Source organism: Mesitornis unicolor, unplaced genomic scaffold, assembly GCF_000695765.1.
Source record: "Mesitornis unicolor isolate BGI_N332 unplaced genomic scaffold, ASM69576v1 scaffold24435, whole genome shotgun sequence".
In the NCBI taxonomy this organism is placed as follows: Eukaryota; Metazoa; Chordata; class Aves; order Mesitornithiformes; family Mesitornithidae; genus Mesitornis; species Mesitornis unicolor.
The window spans coordinates 2,530-22,617 of record NW_010185161.1 but is presented as its reverse complement, the minus strand read 5'-3'; the positions used below and the strand labels follow the sequence as shown (position 1 = coordinate 22,617).

At 49.0% G+C, this 20,088-nt stretch overlaps 1 protein-coding gene across 3 annotated transcripts; it reads left to right on the top strand.

Annotated features, from left to right (window-relative positions):
- The first annotated feature begins 618 nt into the window (after positions 1-618).
- LOC104540850 (septin-8) lies at positions 619-19,505 on the top strand. Of its 3 annotated transcripts, XM_010184756.1 has the most exons (9): positions 619-627; positions 7,727-7,829; positions 10,538-10,733; positions 11,372-11,558; positions 16,198-16,359; positions 17,617-17,713; positions 18,052-18,220; positions 18,462-18,594; positions 19,311-19,505. In XM_010184756.1, the coding sequence occupies exons 3-9, from the start codon at positions 10,567-10,569 to the stop codon at positions 19,503-19,505; spliced, it is 1,110 nt and encodes a 369-aa protein (XP_010183058.1). In that variant the 5' UTR covers positions 619-627; positions 7,727-7,829; positions 10,538-10,566. The 3 variants fall into 3 exon arrangements, with proteins under 3 accessions (XP_010183058.1, XP_010183059.1, XP_010183057.1); XM_010184757.1 differs by lacking the exon at positions 619-627 and having other exon boundaries at positions 7,720-7,829; positions 11,378-11,558; XM_010184755.1 differs by lacking the exon at positions 619-627 and having other exon boundaries at positions 7,720-7,829.
- The last annotated feature ends 583 nt before the right edge of the window (positions 19,506-20,088 follow it).

Here is a 20,088-nt window from a genome sequence, read left to right as displayed (position 1 = left end):
CTCTGTATGGGCAGTGCGTGGTCAGCACATTGGGTTTTTACAGGTGTGCAGCTGAGCATTTTCTTCTCCAAAACCAGCCTGGGCCATATGGGAAGTTGTGAAACATTGATACTGGACCAGTGATTTTTAAAACAGTTTTGTTTTCTGAAGATGCTGAGCATTCCCCTCACTGATCTTGAGGTTTATAAGTAGATCTTAAAAATGAGTCCAAAATCTTTCAGGAAAGGCATCACTTCAGGCAACATAACCTTTAGTTAGCCCTAAAGGAGAGAACCTCACCTTTTGAGTCTCCTTGCCTCTGCAGTGCAGAGGGACTTTCATTTTTGTGTGGCGTGTCTTGGTGGTGACTCCATATCTGGTTTCTTCAGTGATGTTTTTGCCTGCCTGGAGTGCAGCTGGGAGCCAGAGGGATATGAATAAAGGCTTGAGTGTCTGGGAAAATTCTTGGCATTCTTAGGAGAGCGGGTTTAAAGGGGGCTGGGAATTGATTTTGGTTTGTTTGGGTTTTTTTTTAGTGTGAGGTTTTTACTGGGGGAGACTGCGTTGAGGGCTGGGAGCATGCAGCAGCTGGAGATGACTGGGGGAAGTGGTGTCATGTACGAGGAGGGATGGCTTGGAGATGGCTGTGTAGTGGAAAAGAGGAGGAGGTGAAGGCCCTGCCATTGCTGGGGGGAAGAGCAGCGTTAGGCATCACAGTGTTGCCACATAAAGTAAACTATAAAGTTCTTTAGTGCTGCCGCAGCGGGGAAAACACCATTGCCCTCCCTGCACGGTGAAGGCAGAGTTGCTCACACCAGCTGAGGTGACTCCTCTTTGGCCACCTACCATCACCAGAGTGGCCGGAGTGAGACGTGGCAGAGGAGCTGCAGCACAGCAGGTTGCTATACGAGACACATGATAAACCAGCAGAAACCCCGCGTCGAAAATTTTCTCTGTGGGAATTTTCTTTTTTTCTTCTTCCCCGGGACTGGTATTAAGTGCTCCACAGTGGGGATCTGGAATTTTAAGCACATGCTTAAGATTAACTGAAAACCTTCAGCGTTGAGTGTGTGCTTGCACTTTGCCAATCTGCTTGTGATTAGGTGGCATTTAGGAGCGACAACTTTAGCCTGAGAGGCAGTGAGATCTCCGCGGGTCAGCCCCAGCTGAGAGCCTGCTTCCTTTCGTCTCAAGTACCAAAGGCCCCTTGAGGTCACGCTTACTGTGCCTAAGCCCTCTGTCAAGACTCGATGTGCTCAGCATCCTGCAACTGCTGTTGGACAGCCCCAGATCTGGTGTCTTTACCTCTTGGGCCATCTCTTCCTGCTTAGAGGACTACAGCGTGCAGGCTCACTCACTAATGCTGTAATAGAGCAATTAGTAATACAATCCTTAGGCTGTAAGTACAAGAAAGAGAATATTTTGAGGTGTGATAATGTCTGTTTTGAATGTTGGTAACACCATGCAGGTGATTTTTTTCAAATATCGGGTGTGGTGTTGCTGGTTCTACCCCTCAGTTGCTGAGCTTGGCCAAAGAAACATTTTCTTCATGGGAACTTGAGTCTGCACTTGCTGCTGGTTCTTTGCAGACGTCGAGTGGCGTTTGTTGAGCCAGTATTTGGAGACGGGGCAGGATCTCCTGAGAGAGGTGATTTGCCAGATTTTTTTCTGCATTGATCCAGAAGCTGTGCCAAGCTCCAGGGAGTGCCTGCTTGGACAAAGCAGCTGACGTTGGCCTCTGGCCCTGTTTGCCCAGCTCAACTGCTCCATGACTCAGTTATGAAATGACAATAAAACCGCCAGTGCCTCTGTGAGGAGCCTTGTGGTGATGGGCGTTTGGGGGAGGACGAGGGGTCAGATGTGGGTTTGGGGTAGGGACCCCGAAGCAGACCTCTTTTCCATGGATTTGTGGTAGTTTGACTTACCCTGCCCAATCTGAGGGGCCAGGCAATGCCGGCAGCATGGGGCCAGCTTGCTCCACCTGGACTTAATAAGCAGCCAAATTGAGTTCAGTCCTTACTCTGCTCAGTTACAAATGAGACTCCCCACATCAGGACCAAATAATTTTCTGATTCCACGCGTTTCCATCCAGGAGACGAGGGAGCAGCACCCTACAAATCCTACTGGTCTGTGTATCACAGGCGCTGTTGTGGTGGCAGATTACAGACAGGGATTTGGGAAGGTGAAGTCATTGCTGTGTGACTACCAGCAGTCCCCAGCTGTGCCGGGTGCTGAGCCGGCCCCTGCGGAGCGATGACCGCCCTGTCCCGCTGCGGGAGCTCTGCCAAAGGAGCAGGGCCCATGGGAGCTCGCCCTGCTCTTCCTCTCGCTGGGCTGTGAGTCACGCTGAGCAGGGAGCTGCAATCTGTCTGCTCGCACTGCGTTATCTTTCTGTTTTGATTTGATTGTCAATTGGGAGGGAGAGGATCTGCCTGTGCTCTGCGCCTTGCAGGGTGCCTGGCACACCGATCCCTGACTCCACGCATCCACGTGTGCTACCGCAGTGCGAAACGATGAGCCCGTGGGTATATCCAGTGCCATGGAGCTGCTGATGGGTGTTGGGGTGACGGTAACGGGTGGTACTTGCACACAGGGGGGACCCATGCTGCAAAGTCCTGGTGGGTTTGGTATTATTTAAAGTCAAGGTGTCAGCCGTGGTTGAGGAGTTTATAAACAAAAGTGCACCTTGGTAGTGGGAAATTGCCGTGCAGAACTTGTGCTGTTGCCTCTTGCTATTTTATAAGTGAGGCCCCAGGTTGGCGGTGCGAAGCCTGTGGAGGTGCTGGAGGGAGCGTTTGGGAGCAGTGGATACCTTTGAGTTGAAGGTCATTGCTCAAGTGTAAGCCCTTTAGCAAAAAGAGGAAAGGTCTGAGCTGTTTTGCCTTGGAAAATGTCAGCTGTTCATCTTGATCACTTGTGTTTTGTTGGGCTGTAGAAATTGGAAAAGGCACTTTAGATACAGAAAAGTGCTGTGCTGTCCCTTGGGGTATCAAACCAGGAGCCTTCACTCAGTGATTTTTGGTTTTAGCTCTTGCTTTTACAGGGTATATTCATAAGTTTCTTGCACATTGATGAGTCTGCTGTAGCAGATTTACATTACAACTCCCATCATGCCAGGTTCTTAAGGAAAAAATATAATCACCATTTAAAAATAATCCCCATTTATGATTGCGGCATTCAATTACGCTTTTGTTTACCCTTATGCTTTCACCTGCTTCGTTTGGGAAAACAAAACTCTGAGGGTTCTCAACACAAGCGTATGTCACCGGAGAGCATTTCTTGTTGAGATTCGTTGAAAGACAATACTCCTCAATATTTTTATTTTTTAACTAACTGTTGTAGGGGTGGTCTTTTGTATCCAGTTCCAGTCTGTCCCTGCTGCTCCTGGTGTGAAAGCAAGAAGAGGGGCACCACATCTAAAAGTGGGGTGAGCTGCTCAGCTCTGTACCAGCAGCCCCAGCTGGGAAAGCTGCAGTTGAGGGGCAGCTGAACGTGGAGCCGATCTCGCTGCTGACATCCCCCATGGGTTGCGCAGGCAGAGACGAAGCCGCTTTTCCTGGGAGAAGTTGCTGAAAAATGCAGTGACGCAAAGTGAAACTGATGCTAATTTGGAGGTGAAGCATGCAGAGACTGGAAGAAGGGAAACTGTGATCAGATTCCTATTTTTTTTTTTAAGGTTCGTAGGCACACTGATTATTGCTGTAGCCTGTGCTGCCACTTCTCACAGGTTTCGTTCATCCCTCTGTCAACTAGGAAGAGCCTAATTAATATGTGAAGATAACATTGACCCTGTTACAGTGATCAGGATTTGGACTCTGATTGTGTTTCTCTGCTGCCTTTTCTTGTCTCGCTTGCCATAAAGGCCCAAATACCATATCATCTTTTACAGATGTGGTTTGTGGCCAGCTGCCCGCAGCGATGCTGCCCGTGCCCACAGCAGTGCTGCTCCCTGCTTCCTCCCAGCCCTGCTGTCCCGCTGCACAGCAGTTTGGGACCCTGCTGTGGATGGGCTTAGGAAGCCGATGTGGCTCTGAAATGCCTTTTTTAGGATCCCTGTGGAGCTTTGTGCTGGTGTGGCCACAGGAACAGGCCAATGTGCCATCCTGCATCCCAAGTGCATCCCCAGCCTGCAGCGGAGCATGACCAGAGTGGCTGGTGCCTTACAGCAGCTTTAAAACATCTTTATTTTATGTTTGGAGGTTTCTTTTCGGTTCTCGTGGCGCTCAGCTCAGCGTGGCCATCTGTGCTACCAAGGGCACGGCTGTCTTTGCTGCATGCCAGGAGAAGGGTCCAGTGACGTAGCTGTCGAACCAGAGCCAAAGATCGGTTTCCCTCCGGGGTGGCTGTAGTTCCCATGGCCGTGCCCCCAGATGCCATTTGTGCGCCTGTGGCCTCCATGGACTCTGCTCCTTGGCCTGGCCAGAGCATCTGTGAAAATGTTTGAAGGGCTTTGGATTAATAAATTCTGCTCTGACCTTCTGATGACTTTTGTTTCCCACCGAATTCCAGATTCAAAATACAAATTATCCCCTTGTCTCTTTGCTTCAAGCCCTGAAGATCGGCTCACGGCACAGAAGAGCACATTCAAAGGCTCTGAGTAAAACCTTGGGAGTTCCCCATTGCAGGATGCCTTTAGTGACCCAAGAAGTGATGTCCAGGGCTGCGGTGGCTGTTTATGGTGGGAGTTCACACCCGGATCCATCCCAAACTCTTAATTATCCTGTTGTGAAATTATCAAATGGGCTTCAGGAAAGATTGGCTGCCCCATGGTTATTTGCAATGCCAGGATGGGGTCTCTCCTGGTAAGAAGCAGGAGTTGTCCCTCCAGGCGAGGGAGCTGGTTCTCATCGGGTGTTGTGAAGGGCAGGGATGTTGCAGAGACCAGAGCAACTGGAAAGGGTAGGGCTGTGCCCATCCCATCCAGCCCTGCCACATCACCTGCCTGCTCCCGTCCTGCACTCAACGTGGCAAAAGTCCTACTGAAATTCTTCGCTTTTGTGTTAAACAAACCCAGCAAAACCAACCCACCTTGCTGCATTAGTGCTGCCCTCATTTATTGCAGCACTTGTGTTCTGGATTGATTATTATTTATGGTTCTGGATTGATTATTTATGCTGAGTGTTGCAGCCTGGCTGCTTCTGCTGGAGAGAATTCAAGTCTGAGTGTGACCTTGTTGCCTTCATGAGCAGGTGAATCCTGTCAAGCTGTCCTTGGGCTACCCTGGGTGAGCAGAGCTGGCCAGAAGGGTTAATCACTTGGGATGAGACTCACAAATCGAGTGATGCAGGTCCAAGCACCGGAGGTTGCTATAGGATAGAAGAATAAAGAATATTAGCAATAAAATAGAGAGAGAACTTTTTTCTTTCTTTTCTTAGTCTTCTTACTTTCTAGCAGTTTGTTTGTCCTAGCACAGCAACAAGAGCAAAACCCCTTTTGGAGGTTGAGTGGCAGCTGAACGCACTGCAAGCACAGCAAATGGCTTTCTGCTTTGGTATCAGCAGCGTCTTGGACTTGAACCAGATTATTATCGCTGCTTACAGAAATAAAAGGAAACTGTACATTTCAAGGTCACTGACAAAAATACTTTGCTGAAGTCTGGCTCGTTGGTCTAGAGATGGGGAGCAGTTTTGAGTAAGTGTATTCTTGTCCCGTAACGAGCAGCGACCAAACGCCAAAAAAAGAAGAGAAAAAGAAAGCCCTGTGCGAACGCGTTTGGGTTTCCTCCGGCCAAAGCATGACTGAGTTCTCAATGCAGCCTTGCCTAGCTGGAGCCTATTTGAAAATGCAGCCTTGCCGAGCTGGAGCCTATTTTAAAATCCGGAGCAGCGGTGCTGCCTGTTGCCTGGAAACCTCCTCCCAGCCTCGGGCACTCTCAGCCTAATCATAGCCATCGGCAGCCTTTATTTATTTCCCTTCCAAAATGTCATCCCAGGCTTCTGGTTTGTGTTGGGTTTTTCTTTTTTTTTTTTGTTTGCTTGTTTTTGTTTATTATTTAAAAGGAAGAGACACAAAGAATAACCATCAAACCGAGTGACTTTCTGTGGGAACAGCTTGCTTGGCTGTCACCGCATTGCAGTGCTGGGAACTGGCCCCGTAAAGCCCTGCGAGGTGGTGGTTGGGGGGGTACGGGGGTCCATCCCTGCAGAGGCGTTGGTCTCAGCTTTATTTAACATCTCTGCGTGCTGGCAGATGAACAGGAGAAAGTGTAACTTGGAGGTTTCCCTCTCCTCGGGGCCCTTTTTAATTCACCTAAACTCTTGGCCACCTTAAAGTCTTAACTGATGCCATCTCTCCCACAGGAAAGCTTTAAATAATTGCTATTTCTGCATAGTTAATGAGCATGATCGATCCCAATGGGATGAAACATAATTGATTGCAGAAGACCAGCTACAATTTGATTGTGTTTCTGTCTGGGGTGTCCTTTGGGAGAGGATTGGGCTAAAATCACCTGAAAGCTGGTAGCAGATCACAGAACCACAGAATCACTCGGTTGGAAAAGACCTCCAAGATCATCACGTCCAGCCGCTCCTGTCTACCCCCTAAACCATATCCTTAAGTACCTCGTCTACCTGCTCTTTAAACACATCCAGGGATGGTGACTCCACCACCTCCCTGGGCAGCCTGTGCCAGCTTCTGACGACCCTCTCAGTAAAGAACTTCCTCCTTATCTCTAACCTGAACCTCCCTTGGCACAGCTTGGTGCCGTTTCCCCTTGTTCTGATGCTGAGCAGGACAGCCAGAAGGTTTGTACGTGAGGCATAGGAGTGCCTCAGCTGCTCACAAGTTGTTCCTGTGATTTAAATGGTTTATTTTACAAGGCTGAGAGTATTTGTTCTACCAAAGGCAGAGCTGAAGGAGGCTTTGACTTGAGATGCAGCTGAACAAAGGTTTGTGTTTTGTTTAGCGATCTCATTGCAAGCGTGAAGCAATATGTGAGGCTTATCATGTTATTTCTCTTATTTTCCTCTTGAGTTTGAAGTGATTACAAAAATCTTGGGCTGCCTTTCTGTATAACACAGGGCGTAGACCTGTTGTCACCTCACGTATTTATTGCCTTAGTTTCTAAGCAAAGCTTTCTACAGGTGAGCATCGGCTTCGTCTTCCTCTTGCAGAGGGAGGGGACAGAAGGAAGAGCAAAGTGCACATGGGGGAGGCAGGAACAGGCCCAGCAGAGACGCAGTAGAAACCTGCGCGGTCACAGATGGCAAAGCAAGAGGCTTCCTCACCCTGACTGTGCCACCAGCACCCCTGAACGCTGCAGCAACCAAAACTGCGCTGCTTATGGCAAGAGCAAAGGAAAAAAGATCAAATACTCGGGGGGGAAATGCAGTCTGTCAAGCTGAATTCAGTGCTGGAGGGTTTAGGAAAATAAAATAGAAAGGGACAAGGAAAAATGAGTGGTAAAACACAGCGGTGGGTTTTCCTTTGCTAATCTCTCCCAGCTGTATTTAGTTGGAGCTCATGCTAGTGTTTTCTTTTTAGCCTGGTAGCTCAGTTTTCCCAGTTCCCCATTAAGATCAGTTTATTTTCCCTCTTTTCTGTAGTTGGTGGCTGTCAGAGGGTTTGAGCTGTGGCGTGCCAGAACTCAAGCTGTCATGGACAGCATTAGGGGTTGTATCTGTGGCTTTGCAGTGCCCGGGAGGGTGGTGATTTCTTGAGCTTTGTGGTTCCTCTCGTGTCTCTGACTTAACCTCCTCAGCGCAGCTTTGCTAATCTGTTTTCTTGTCCCTAGCAGAATGAAGAGAAGAGGAGCCTCTCGCTGGGGGGCCATGTGGGCTTCGACAGCCTCCCCGACCAGCTGGTCAGCAAGTCCGTCACCCAGGGCTTCAGCTTCAACATCCTCTGTGTGGGTGAGCATCGTCCTCTGCAAACAGACCTGGGCTGAGCTCACGGTGCAGTGAGGTTGGGATCGGGGTTTCTGTGTGTGCTGCTGCACCGTGGGCCTCGGCAGTGACTTTAAATGAGTCAGAAATGCCTAACACTTGTAAAAAATGCATAATTTCAATGAACTTCAGTTCTCTAGAGCTTGGTGCTTCTGAGCTGTGATTGTTGGAGATTTGTTGCCTAAAATTAGAGAGAGCTTTGGGAAAAGCTTCAATATATCAACTTTCTGCCTTTGGTGTGGGGTGGAGGGAAGGAAACGGATGTAGGGCTGTCCGGCTCTGCAGCTTGCATAGGGTATTTGTGCCATACTGAAGCTGTTTTCACATATATCCAAACCAAAGCAAAAAGCACAGCTGAAACACAGTTGAACCTCCAGCACCTCATGGCCTTGTTCCTTACAGAAGGGTGATTGCTGCAGAGGGTGATATGGTTTAATTAGTGTCGTTCTTGGGGACACCAGAATGGATATTCCTGCATTCTCATCTGGCACTACAACGTGTGAAAAAAATACTGCATTTTTCTGAGACAGGAACAGAAAAAATACAACCTTGTACACCCGTCTGCCAGTTCCTGCTCCCAGCTGTACCCAAAACTGAACAGGACAACATGGCTTACATCAGTAGTCCTTCCAGATCAATCTAGAGCACCAGGTTGATTTTATTGCCTTGCACAACTCTTAACCAGAGCTGGGAGGAAGCAGGCTGCACCTCCGCCCTATTCTAAGCACCACGTGGTATTTATGGTTGTGCTTGAAGAAGGAAAAGCCCAAACCCCTTGGCAGCCGGCATGGCACCTCCCTCCAGCACAGACTTGCTCACGTCCTGCTCTCCCATCATCATTGTCCACTGCAGAGCTCCTTGAAGGTGTAGTGTGGTTGGGAAGTGAGCAGAAGGCTGTTTCCTTGGAATTCTGCCTCTCTTCACTCCCTTGGCCCATAGAGCTGTGTCTAGTGAATGAGGAGTTTAAATGGAGCCCCTTGCAGGCCAATCTGGAAAATATCAGAGTCTCAGTTACCAGGAGCAACAGCTCAATGCCTTTCTGGCTCTCAGCCTGTGAGCCGAGTGTTCTGGGTTGGAGCTGGGTTTGTGATGCATCCCAGGTGTCCTTCAATGGAACAGGGGGGCTACAGGTGGGAAACTGCTCCTAATCTTGCCCCTACTCATTCTCCAAAAACTACTCTCTCCCTAGCAAGTTTCTCTGCCATCCCCTCTTGACTCCACATTATCTCACTCAGAGGTTCAAGCTGGCATGATTTGTTCTGCTACTGGGAAGACGAAGGTGCCTCAGAAGGGCCCTATTTCAGTGCTCCAGCACAGGGCTCTGCTGAGGTCTATAGCAAAAATGCAACGTGCAACAGGGCCTCTAAACACTGTCATGCTTTGGCCTCTGTGTCGCAGATGCCATATGGCATTTTGGTGGTTTCCCTTCAGTTTCCTTCAAGCAGTGTTCTTGTCTCCCCTGATTCGGGATGAAGAACCATGGGGGCAACATGGCAGCCTTGAAGGAAGCAGAAATACTAAGGGGAAACTCCAGAAATCAAGAGCAATACAAGATGAAAACAGCTGCATTGCTGCAGCTGGAGCTCTTCAGGGCAGAGCAGCACCTCGAGCTCTCTGCCAGGCAGCCGCTGTCTTGCTGAGGTATTTTGGATGCCGTGGAAGCTCATGCCTGATGTGACAGAAGAATTTGTTGCTTATTTCCTCCAATTTGGCCAATTCTGTTTGTTGCACAGGTGGCCATATCATCTCAAAGCATAGATGTGCTGTCTGTGATGTATCTGTGCAGAATGGGACCATCTTGGACAGTTTGGACATACCGAGCCAGATCCCAGTGCCTCATGCGGAGCTTGCAGTGTTTTTAAAAGGGGAGAGTAAAAGAGCTACAGAGCCAACTGGTGTAGCTGCTGAGCAGACAGGGGGAAAGGGTTACAGCAGAATGGGCTTTACTCCTTTGGCTGTTATTAATGTGACATGTGGGACTACAGGGTTGAGGCTGTGGAAGACTCAAGCTGCTTTAAGGCTTCCGGGCAGACCAAAGTTCAGCTGCACAGTGAAATCGTGAAACTTTGATCCAGTGTCTTTTCTGCTGTGAGAAAAGAGGTTTTCAGTCTGATGGCAAGTTGTCCTGACAGGGCCAGAGCTGGCTGCCTGCTTCTCTGCACTGAAGTGGCCCCCAGATCCTGTTCTCACAGGGGTCTCCACACTCAAAAACAGTCAGGTCTCCAGAGACTTTAATGGCAAGATAAACCTGGAGCTGTCGCTGTGTTTGGGACAGTCACCAACTGTCCCAGATAGTCCTTGTCAGTAGGAGCAGCAGGGTTTTATTCCTCATCTGAAGACCCAAAAAACTCTACTGAAACTTCACTCTCCCCATCTTCTCTGGTGCAGGATCCCAGGCAAAGTCAGGGTGCGTGGAGGGGAAGATGATGGTGTGTTTTGCTGTGCTGGGTGATCCTCATTGGAGCACAGAGCTCTGTGTTAGCTTTGCATTAAGCACGGGAGGCCTTCAGGAATGCAGTTACATTTGTGACAATTATATGTCTGTCCACAAGCAATTTGTAGTGACCTTTCACAGTATAATTTACTTGTGCTCTGTAATTAATGCTCTTTGAAGTGACAAACTCACACCTGTGACAAATGCATGCTGCAGCGAGCTGATGAATTCTCCTTCCTAGGTGAGACGGGCATTGGGAAATCCACACTAATGAATACCCTCTTCAACACCACCTTTGAGACGGAGGAAGCCAGTCACTATGAGAGCGCGGTTCGCTTGCGGCCACGGACCTACGACCTGCAGGAGAGCAACGTCCACCTGAAGCTCACGATTGTGGACGCGGTTGGATTTGGGGATCAGATAAATAAAGACGAAAGGCAGGTCTCGTGCCATCTGCTTGGCGTTTCTGGGCTGGCCTCTGGTGCTCAGACGTGAACTGCCCGCAGTCCTGCTCCATGCAGTGGCTCTGGTTCTGGGGTCTGAGTGTAGAGGGAGATAGGTGAGGAGCCAAAAGAGAAGTCATAGGAGGTCTTTCCAGCAGAGGATGGTGTCCTCCAGGAGCCCGAGCAGTTAACAAGCTGTCCTCAGTGCAGGGTTGGGAATTATCTGTTCTGGCAGTGGTCGGTGTCACTGGACCTGTCTCATTTAATTACACAGACATCTTGCTCAAGCCCCAGGTAAAGGCTTTTTGCGACTCCAAGGTCTCTCCTTGGTCGTGTTGCATTGCTACAGCCAGATGGCTCAGCCCTGAGATCTGGGCAAAGCTTGATCCTGCAAGCAGTCTCCTTTCCATGAGTCACTGTCCTTAGACTTTGCAGCCTCAGGAGACTCCAGCAACCTTTGGGTTTTAAGGTCTGTGTGTAAATGCCACACTTTTCTTCTTGTAAGGCTAAATGGCTTGAGTCTTACACCTACTTTTTAAGTGATACCGTGGTATGTCTAGGAGAACTCCTTAAGCCTTCCAACTGTTTAATTTTGGGCTCCAGTATCTGGGTTGCTAATTTGATGGTTTTAGTTACAGGCCGATAGTTGAGTACATTGATACGCAGTTTGAAAATTATTTGCAAGAAGAGCTGAAAATCCGCCGGTCTCTCTTCAACTATCACGACACGAGGATTCACGTCTGCCTGTACTTCATCACCCCGACCGGGCACTCGCTCAAGTCCTTGGACCTGGTGACAATGAAGAAGTTGGATAGCAAGGTAAGGGGTTGGAGACCATGGTCCCTCTTTCTGGAAGCTGTGAGGCTTCTGTTAATATTGATTATCACATGGAAGGTTTTGTTGCTTCCATGCAAGTGCTGGACTCCATCCTGCATGTTACCTGAGCCATTTTTAGGACTCTGATATAACTTTATCTGCCCTGCTGGTTACTGAGGTCCTCTGCTTTTTTTCTCACTGGCTTTCCTGAAAAATGTCAGGTGAAAAACCTGTTTTCCAGCCAGCTGTGTGAAGTCTTGAGTGTCCGTCACTGTAAGAATCTTACCCAGATCAGTTTATATTGATCAAAGCCATCAGCTGCATCTTTATTAGCTCTTATTTACAGGTGTGCAGGTAAGGATGCATTTCCAGCTCCTGCAGTTGAACTGTGGAGCCACCTGTGCTGTCCTGACTGGTCAGCAGGGACAGAGGGGCTGAGAGCCACCAAAACATGTCCCAGGGTGGTGGTCAGTATGGAGGAGACAAGGGCTGAAGAGAAGCTTTGGCTGTGCATGCGTGCACGGGGAGTACGTGAGCTGTCACTGCTGGTGGTGCCAGATGATCTGGAGATCACAACCTTCTGAAAATGGAAATGTCAGAAACTGTCAGGGTTGTGGGAATCCTAAAAATAGGCCGTGAGGGTCTAGCTGGGGATCGCTTCTTGGTTCGTAAAATGTTTCTGCCTTAGGGAGCAGTGGGTTACTTAACCGGCTACTGCTGATATTCCTGCAGCTCGGAGGAGCTTTCTGACACACTTTTGGTTGTTCCAGCTGGCTTACAGGGAGCTGCAGGAGGCTTCAAATGTCACCAGTGACAGCAGCATCTCTTTTCTTTGCAAGAATTTCCTCTCTTTTAGAGCAGTGTTTCAGCAGCGAGGTGGATCCTTTCAGATGGCCAATGCTGACCTGTGAACAGAGGGGCAGGCATGGCAGGGATGCTGGGGACACTGAGGGAATGCTGTCTCCTCTGGTTGTTGTCCACCCTCTGCTCTACTGGACTTTCCTGGCAGGCAGAGTCCCCCTTGCAGAGTCCCTGCTGTTTGCCCTCACCACTCGGGGCTGTTGGCCTGCTTTTCCTTGGTCCCACTCCAGAGCAGGCACTGGCTTCCCATTGCCCTGGGTTGTTGCTAGCAGTGGTGGCTGTTACACTGACATCATCAGGAATCCAAAAACTTTCCCTTCATAAACTCTTGTCTCTTGGTGCGGCGCCAACATTACATGTTCCCAGAAATATGTTTGGAGGAAAGCTTTTGCACGATTCCCCTTGATGCTGGTTGTCCCACAAAGCTTTTCTCTTCCTTTCCTTCTGCATTCCCTGCTTTTCACGTCTCCCCATGGCTGCCTTTAATGTGGTCCTTGGGTAGTACCAAAATAATTCCTTTGTACTTGTGCAGAGAGGAGAACTTTGTGAGCATGCAAGCTTTTTATACTTCTAAACTTCCACTTAGATAATCCTCTCTGAAGTAATTTTATCCCTATACTCTGATCTCCTTTCTTACTGCAGTGCGAGAACATCTTGGATGTGCACAAGCAGGCATGTGGAAATGAATAAGCAAACAGAGACCATTGATATTTTCTGAATGTCAGGGGTTTATGTTGCATTTCTGCATTGGTGTTATCCCAGGACATGAAGGCGCTTTCCAGGCACTCCTTAAAGATCTTTCTGTCCACCCCAGGCCGGTACCAGCGAGCAGTGACTGTGGCTGAGCAGAGAGGTGATGGGCACCGACTCGTATCTGCAGCCCTGTGAGCACACCTGAACCCGGTGTTCCTCTGGGGAAGCTTCACGTGGCCGACGGCCCCAGTTTTAGAGCTGAAGAACGCAGCCTGTGGGGATGAAAGGTGTATCCGAGGCTGCTGCATGCTCTGCTGGCTTGGGCTGTGAGACCAAAAACAAGGTTTTTGTAGGAACCTGGCTCAGTTACACCTTTGCTTTAGCCTACCAGTGGCGTGGCATCAGATACTGTGCAGGCTTTTGAATCTATGACTATTTCAATAATGCCTCTTGCTTTTAGTGTAAAGTTTACAAAATCCCTTCTGGGTAAAGCTGTTTGGTAAACAAGATCTTCCATTGTGCTGTAATACAATGTTTGTTTGGCTGAGCTCATGGCCAGCTGTTGTCTGGGGTGTTTAATTACAGCCAGAGAGCCCGAAGCATCTTCAGAAGTGGTTCGAGGTAGAGGAAATGTGGCTGGCATGTATGACCTTTTTCCATGGACTTTAACCTGGGAAAAAGAGAGGATAAATAAAAAACAGAGATAAAATAGTATCTGTATCAGCTAAGAAGGTGATTTGTTGATTTAAAACACAGCCCTGCTCTGGAAAGTGATGGCACATCATGCCATGGGCATCCTGGGGCGCGCTGGTGGCTGCCCTTGGATGGTTTCCAGGCCACAGGCGCTGTTCATGAGCTGGGGTAATTGCTTGCCATTCATGACCTGGCACGTCCTGGGCGGGTCACTGGTGATGGGGATGCTCCAGGCCGCTTTGTGCCTCTGCTGCTTGGTTTCCAAGGTAGGATTTGCCTCTTGGCTTTGCCAGGACTTGCATTTGGAGATGAGGAAAAATCCAGCTGTATTTCACAGGATCAAAATGCACATAGCCTTATTTTATTAGAAAAAATATTATCTAACAGCTGACCCAAACTATTCTATGATTACTTCCTTTTACTGGGTGAATAAAGGAGAGAAGAGGTGACTTTTATTCTCCAGCTGGTTGTATATGGCTTTATTTGGCGCTACTGCAGTGTGCCACAGAGTGTGGCCTTCACATAGAAGTGGATGTGTGGAAGGTGCTGTCAGAGGGCAGGATTACACACACAGTTCAGTTCAGTAGCATCTCGTATCTTGTTTGTTTCTTGTTTCCAAACTTTTCTGCCTTTTCTCCATATTATAAAGGGATGAGCTTGTTCTAGACCTAGACAGCTTTTGGTGCCAATACTTAAAATCGGAGAAAGGAAAAGAGCAAGATAATTGTATGGTGCCCTGGGTATCACTTGTTAAACATGGGGTTCCAGTTTGTGGGTTTCTAAATCATGCATGAAATCAAAATAAAAACAGTAATAACTTAAAAAATGTAAGAACTCACAGGGGAAGAAGAGAAGAGGAGGGTGATACACCCAAATGCCATTTCCAGGACTGCTGTTGATTGCTGGAAATACAGCAACTTGTAAAACCCTTGTGGGTTGCGAGCTCTGTGGCAGCAGGTGCTGAGTTGCCTTTGAAAAGGCAAAGCAAGGCACCCAGCTGTGGTCATGGCCCTTTTTACCTTTGTAATGAGGACATCGACCTGCTGAGGAGCAGAGTGAGCAGCAAACCTCGTTCTGTGGGGTTTGTGGTCCTTGGTAAAAGAGGTCAGATCAGCGGCTGAGAAAATGAAGGAATTTCTCCTCCTGGAAAAATTTGCAATGAGCAAATTAAGATGAATTTCTTTTGGAGCAAGTAAACACTCTTGTATTTAGTGAGTGCTGAACCAGAGGGGGGAAATGAAACAAGAAGTATGGAAAAAAACACCGAGCTACAAAGAGAACTTGAGCTGGGCAAGCAAGGCCATTTATTTTAATGGGCACCCATTGGACACCAAATAGCTGCTGTGAGTTTCTGTTCTGCAGGACAGAAAGCACTGGCTGTTGGGAAATGTTCGATGGCAAATCAGACTGTCCCCTGGTTTGTCTGAATTCTTGTGTTTCCCTGCTATGAATTTGGCTGCTGTTCAGGCAGACGAGTTTTGTTGTTGTTTGTTTGAGCAGCTGTTTGCAGTATCACACGTGGCTTTTCTGGGCACAGCAGCATTATCTAATAGGGCTTCTTGTGACAGATCCTGCCCTGCTGTAGCTCTTCTGAGCACAGAGTCATAGCAAACCACATCGCTCCTGAAGGATGTGTGATGTGGCCCCTGTTTGATTTTGATCTTGGTAGGTACCGAGCACAGGGGGGACCTCCCCTCCCTGCAGCTCACGGGTGGCTTTGTGAAGCCTGGGTGATGGAGCTGCACCACACATTGTGCTCGGTGACTGCTGATACGAAACCAAAGCTGAGCAATGGGAGGATGACAACGAATCTCCTGGCTGCTGTGTAGCACCCTGCACCTTTCCCAGGTCTGTGTAATCCTCACAGCATGCCTGGGCTGTGATCCTTGTGAAGAGGCTCAGGGAGTCCTCAGAAAGGATCTGCAGCCGCTGTGAAACTTCTGAGGAGTCCCGGCTCCTGGGAAGGCCTCGTGTCAGCTCGCCACAGTGTTTCATCCTTGTGCTTGTCTTCTAAAAGTGATAGTCTTCTAAAACGGCTTGTCAGCACAGCCAGAAGAAGATGGGTGATAAGTCCAGATGTGACAGTTGTGCTGTCTCTGCTTCCCTTGATGTGTGTAACAAAACACACAGGCAAGAGCAGAGGCTTTGATCCGCTCATTGCATATTTATCGCAGGGTGTTTGTCTTCGGTTTATCTTGTAGCCAGATTAGTCTTGGAAAACTCTTCCCTCTAGTGTTCAGCCGGGCTGGTGCTGCAGCTCGCATGCAAAATGTAGCAGCTTTGCGGTTTTGTGACATGTAAAGCAGCCAGCGGGGCAGGACCCGGGCCACCCACGCTCCCAAGACAGCTGCTTGCTGCTCACCTGGTTGTGTTCCCTTGCTCCCTTCTGCTGTAGGTGAACATCATCCCCATTATCGCCAAAGCAGACACCATCTCCAAGAGCGAGTTGCACAAGTTCAAGATCAAGATCATGAGCGAGCTGGTCAGCAATGGCGTGCAGATCTATCAGTTCCCCACAGACGATGAAGCAGTCGCCGAGATCAACTCCGTGATGAACGTGAGTGACGCTGCCGCCAGAAGTTGCGACAGATGAAATTGCCGCACAAAAATGCATTTGAAGGGCAAATTTTGTTGGCGTTGTCCAGATGCCAAATCTGTTTGAAGGTTGAGCTGTGGATCTGACAGATGCCTAAGGCTACTGCACACAGAATTAATTAAAATGTGGCTCTTATTTAATCTGTGGGCTCTCTGGAGGAACTCAGCTCAGCTCTAAAATTTGTTTTGTTGAATTTTTGAAAAATATTTTCTTTAAAATTCATTCTGTCTCCTTTTCGGCTGCTTTTCATTTGAGGAAGGAGAACTTTGAATACAAATTTTATAGTTAAGATTTACATTAGTCTTCGGACTTAAGAAGGCCAAGCAGAGAAAACCCAATTTAAAATAAAGAAGAAAAATTGTTAGGCTCTATTTTGTCTTTTTTTGGAGCTCAGAGATCAAATTCAGACCTGGCAGAAGAATGTGCAAAACACATTCAAATTTCCTGTGTCCCAGATCAGAGTGTAGCTATTGCAGTAGACACAGCTGAACTGTTTCCATGTTGATTTTTAAATAAGTAGCTTTTTCATCAAAATTAACATTTTCCTGCATAGCTGTTTTTCTGATTAAATGCTTTGCCTTTTCTTCTAACCCCTCCTTTATAACTTTCAATAGCCAATTGATTTCTGGGTCAACTAGATATATTATATATAAAGCTGTATTATAGCCTCTCACTATAATAGTTCTTTTTTTGCTGAATTCACGAAAAATTTGGAGGATGCACTCCTTTTAAATTAATTGCAAGCTTGAGGCTGGCACCCTGCTTCCTTACGGCGCTGGCAGCTTTGCAGACGGCGGGCAATGAGCACGCGTTGTATCCTGCACATGTCCCTTCCCGTGCCCACGCGCGCGGCAGCGCCAGGGCCTGTTTGCGGATGTCTCTGCCTGTGCTTGCTGCGAGGCTGGGAGTGCCCCGCTCTTGGCGCGTGGAGAAGCTACAGCTGCAAGAGCAACCTAACAAACCGATAGAGGGAGATCAGTGTTGTTCGTGGTGTTCCTACAATGTTTCCCCATCCAGTTTGGTCCAGCCAGAAAGCTGTGATACAGCCCCGTGCCGCGCTCTGGCGCAATATCCCAGTTCATGGCAGAGCCTGCTCTGAGTTTTGGAGATCGATACCTGCAGAGGAAGGACTTTTGAAGCAGATCCTGTGGCTGGGTGAGGGCTTATCTCTGAGGACTTAACCCGTGCACTGAGTCCCTGGCCTTGGCTCTGTTTCAGGCTCACCTGCCCTTCGCTGTGGTTGGCAGTACGGAGGAGGTGAAAGTTGGGAACAAGCTGGTGCGAGCTCGGCAGTACCCGTGGGGAGTGGTGCAAGGTAAGGTGCTGTGAGCTGGGCACCCACCAGAAACCTCCCCATGCACCCACCACAAACCTCCCCGTTCACACGCTGGCACCTTCTCCAGCTCTGCCCTCCCACCAGTGTGTGTGCTAAAGGGTGCAGAAATGCCCTGTGCAGCCTTCTGTGGGTTGCCCAGTCGTCTTTGAATCCCCACTCCTACCAGAAGGTAGCAATGGTCAATGAGAATCCCTGTGTCCAAGGGGCTGTGTTGTGCCCTGTCCTTGGGAGGGGATTCTCTGGAGTTAATCTCTGTATGGATTTGTGCTTCCTTGCCATGCATGAGGTTTGCTGACTTCTCCCTTTGCTCCTGTCAGTCGAGAATGAAAGTCACTGTGACTTTGTAAAACTGCGGGAGATGCTGATTCGAGTCAACATGGAGGATCTCCGGGAGCAGACCCACACCCGCCACTACGAGCTGTACAGGAGGTGCAAACTGGAAGAGATGGGCTTCAAGGACACAGATCCAGACAGCCAGCCCTTCAGGTGAGCAGCCTTCACGTCTAGCATCAATTTAGAGCAGTAGTTTGGTACTGATGCCCCCCAAAAATGAGAGATTTGTAGGTGGCATCCACAATGCTGGGCAGGAAAATACTAGCACTGGGTTTGGACTTTGCAGCTGACTTTGGTGGTGTTTGTCTTTAAGCAACACAGACAAGCATGTGTTTCCTCATCCCTAACTGATTGGTGTCCAAAGAGTCTGGATTTGGTTTGCTTTCTTTCTCAGCCTCCAAGAAACATATGAGACCAAAAGGAAAGAGTTCTTGGGCGAGCTCCAGAAGAAAGAGGAAGAAATGAGACAAATGTTTGTTAACAAAGTCAAGGAGACGGAGGCAGAGCTGAAAGAGAAGGAGAGAGAGGTAGGTGTGCCAAAAACCTGTGAGAGGAGCCCAAGATACAGCCAGCATAGGATCTGGGTCTGGGCAACGTAGGAATCCTGGAAAGCAGATGCAGCTCTTGAGCAGACCTCACCAGCCAAGGCACAAACACACACACACACCTTCCCCCACACAGAGGAGGGGACACGGGGGAATGTTTGCAAAGCAGCATCACTGGTTTAGGTGCCTCAGAAACAAGAGTTTTCCCTATCTTGTGCAGTGTGTGGAGGCTTGGCTGCTGCTTGGTGAGCAAAGAGCAATGCAGGATGCCTTGGTGAGCATCCACATTGGGTAGACTTCACCCCTAGAGGCTCTGGACAGCAGAGTAAAGAGGGCAGCTGGTCCGGAGTCCCCCAGAGCAGTGGTGTGGGCCACAGCCAGTGACTGGGGAGGAAATTAATGGACCATCTGCAAAACCAGTGAGGAACAAGAGAGTCCATGGTGTCCACAGCCCCCTTGCAGGGCTGCAGACCGAGCTGAGATCCTCAGTGTGCTAATCCAGGGCTTGTGCTTTCTCCCCTTTGAGATGTGTCATCAGGCAGAGGTGAATTTATTGTGTCCTCACTGATTTTGGTGAGGAGGCTGTGACTGCCCAGGGTGCAGAAGTGCTGGCTGCTGTTCCCCCCAGCTTGGTCGGTCTCCGTGGGGTGGTGGGGACTCGTGTGGGTGCAATGCTCTGAGGGTCTGTCTGCCACCAGCTGCATGAGAAGTTTGAGCACTTGAAAAGGATACACCAGGAAGAGAAAAGGAAGGTGGAGGAGAAGAGGAGGGAGCTGGAGGAAGAGATGAACGCTTTCAACAGGCGGAAAGTAGCGGTGGAAACCTTGCAGTCCCAATCCTTTCAGGCTACCTCACAGCAGCCACTGAAGAAGGACAAAGACAAGAAAAAGTAAGTGGCTGAACTCGCGTCTTTTTCCTCTGCTGCCCTCGGGTGTCTGCTCAGACACTTTAATGTTTGGCCATTTGCTTAGACAGCAAATGGAAAAGGGGGTTTTGGAGCCCTAATTCCTCCCCCCCTGACTCTTTGCTTGAAGTGGAGAGGCAGGGCCCTCCTGTGCCAGGGCACTGCCGTGGGGAAGCGCTGGTGGCTGCGGCTGGGAGAGATTCGCTATTTGGGGCCATTTTACAGGCTGAGGGTCCCAGGGTTTGCTGTTGCCTCTGTGACAGCCAGCTCCGGGGGTCCTGGGAGCTCCTGGGGACACCAGGAAGGTGACTGGAAATAATCTGCATCCTCTCCCCAGCAGAGAAGAGTGGGGACAGTCTCGACACAGTTATTTATTTCTAGAGGCAGAGCTGTAAAGAAGGAAACAGCAGCTTAGAGCAAAAGTGCTTTGTAAATTCAGCAGGGCTTGGTGTGAAACAGGGCTCCCAGACACAGTTCTGCTTACAAGAAAGCCCTTTTCCCCTAAGGGCAGAATTCTTATCTTGGCTTGCTGCAAATTAATTGACAGTGCTGAAGCCAGCAAGAGTGTGGAG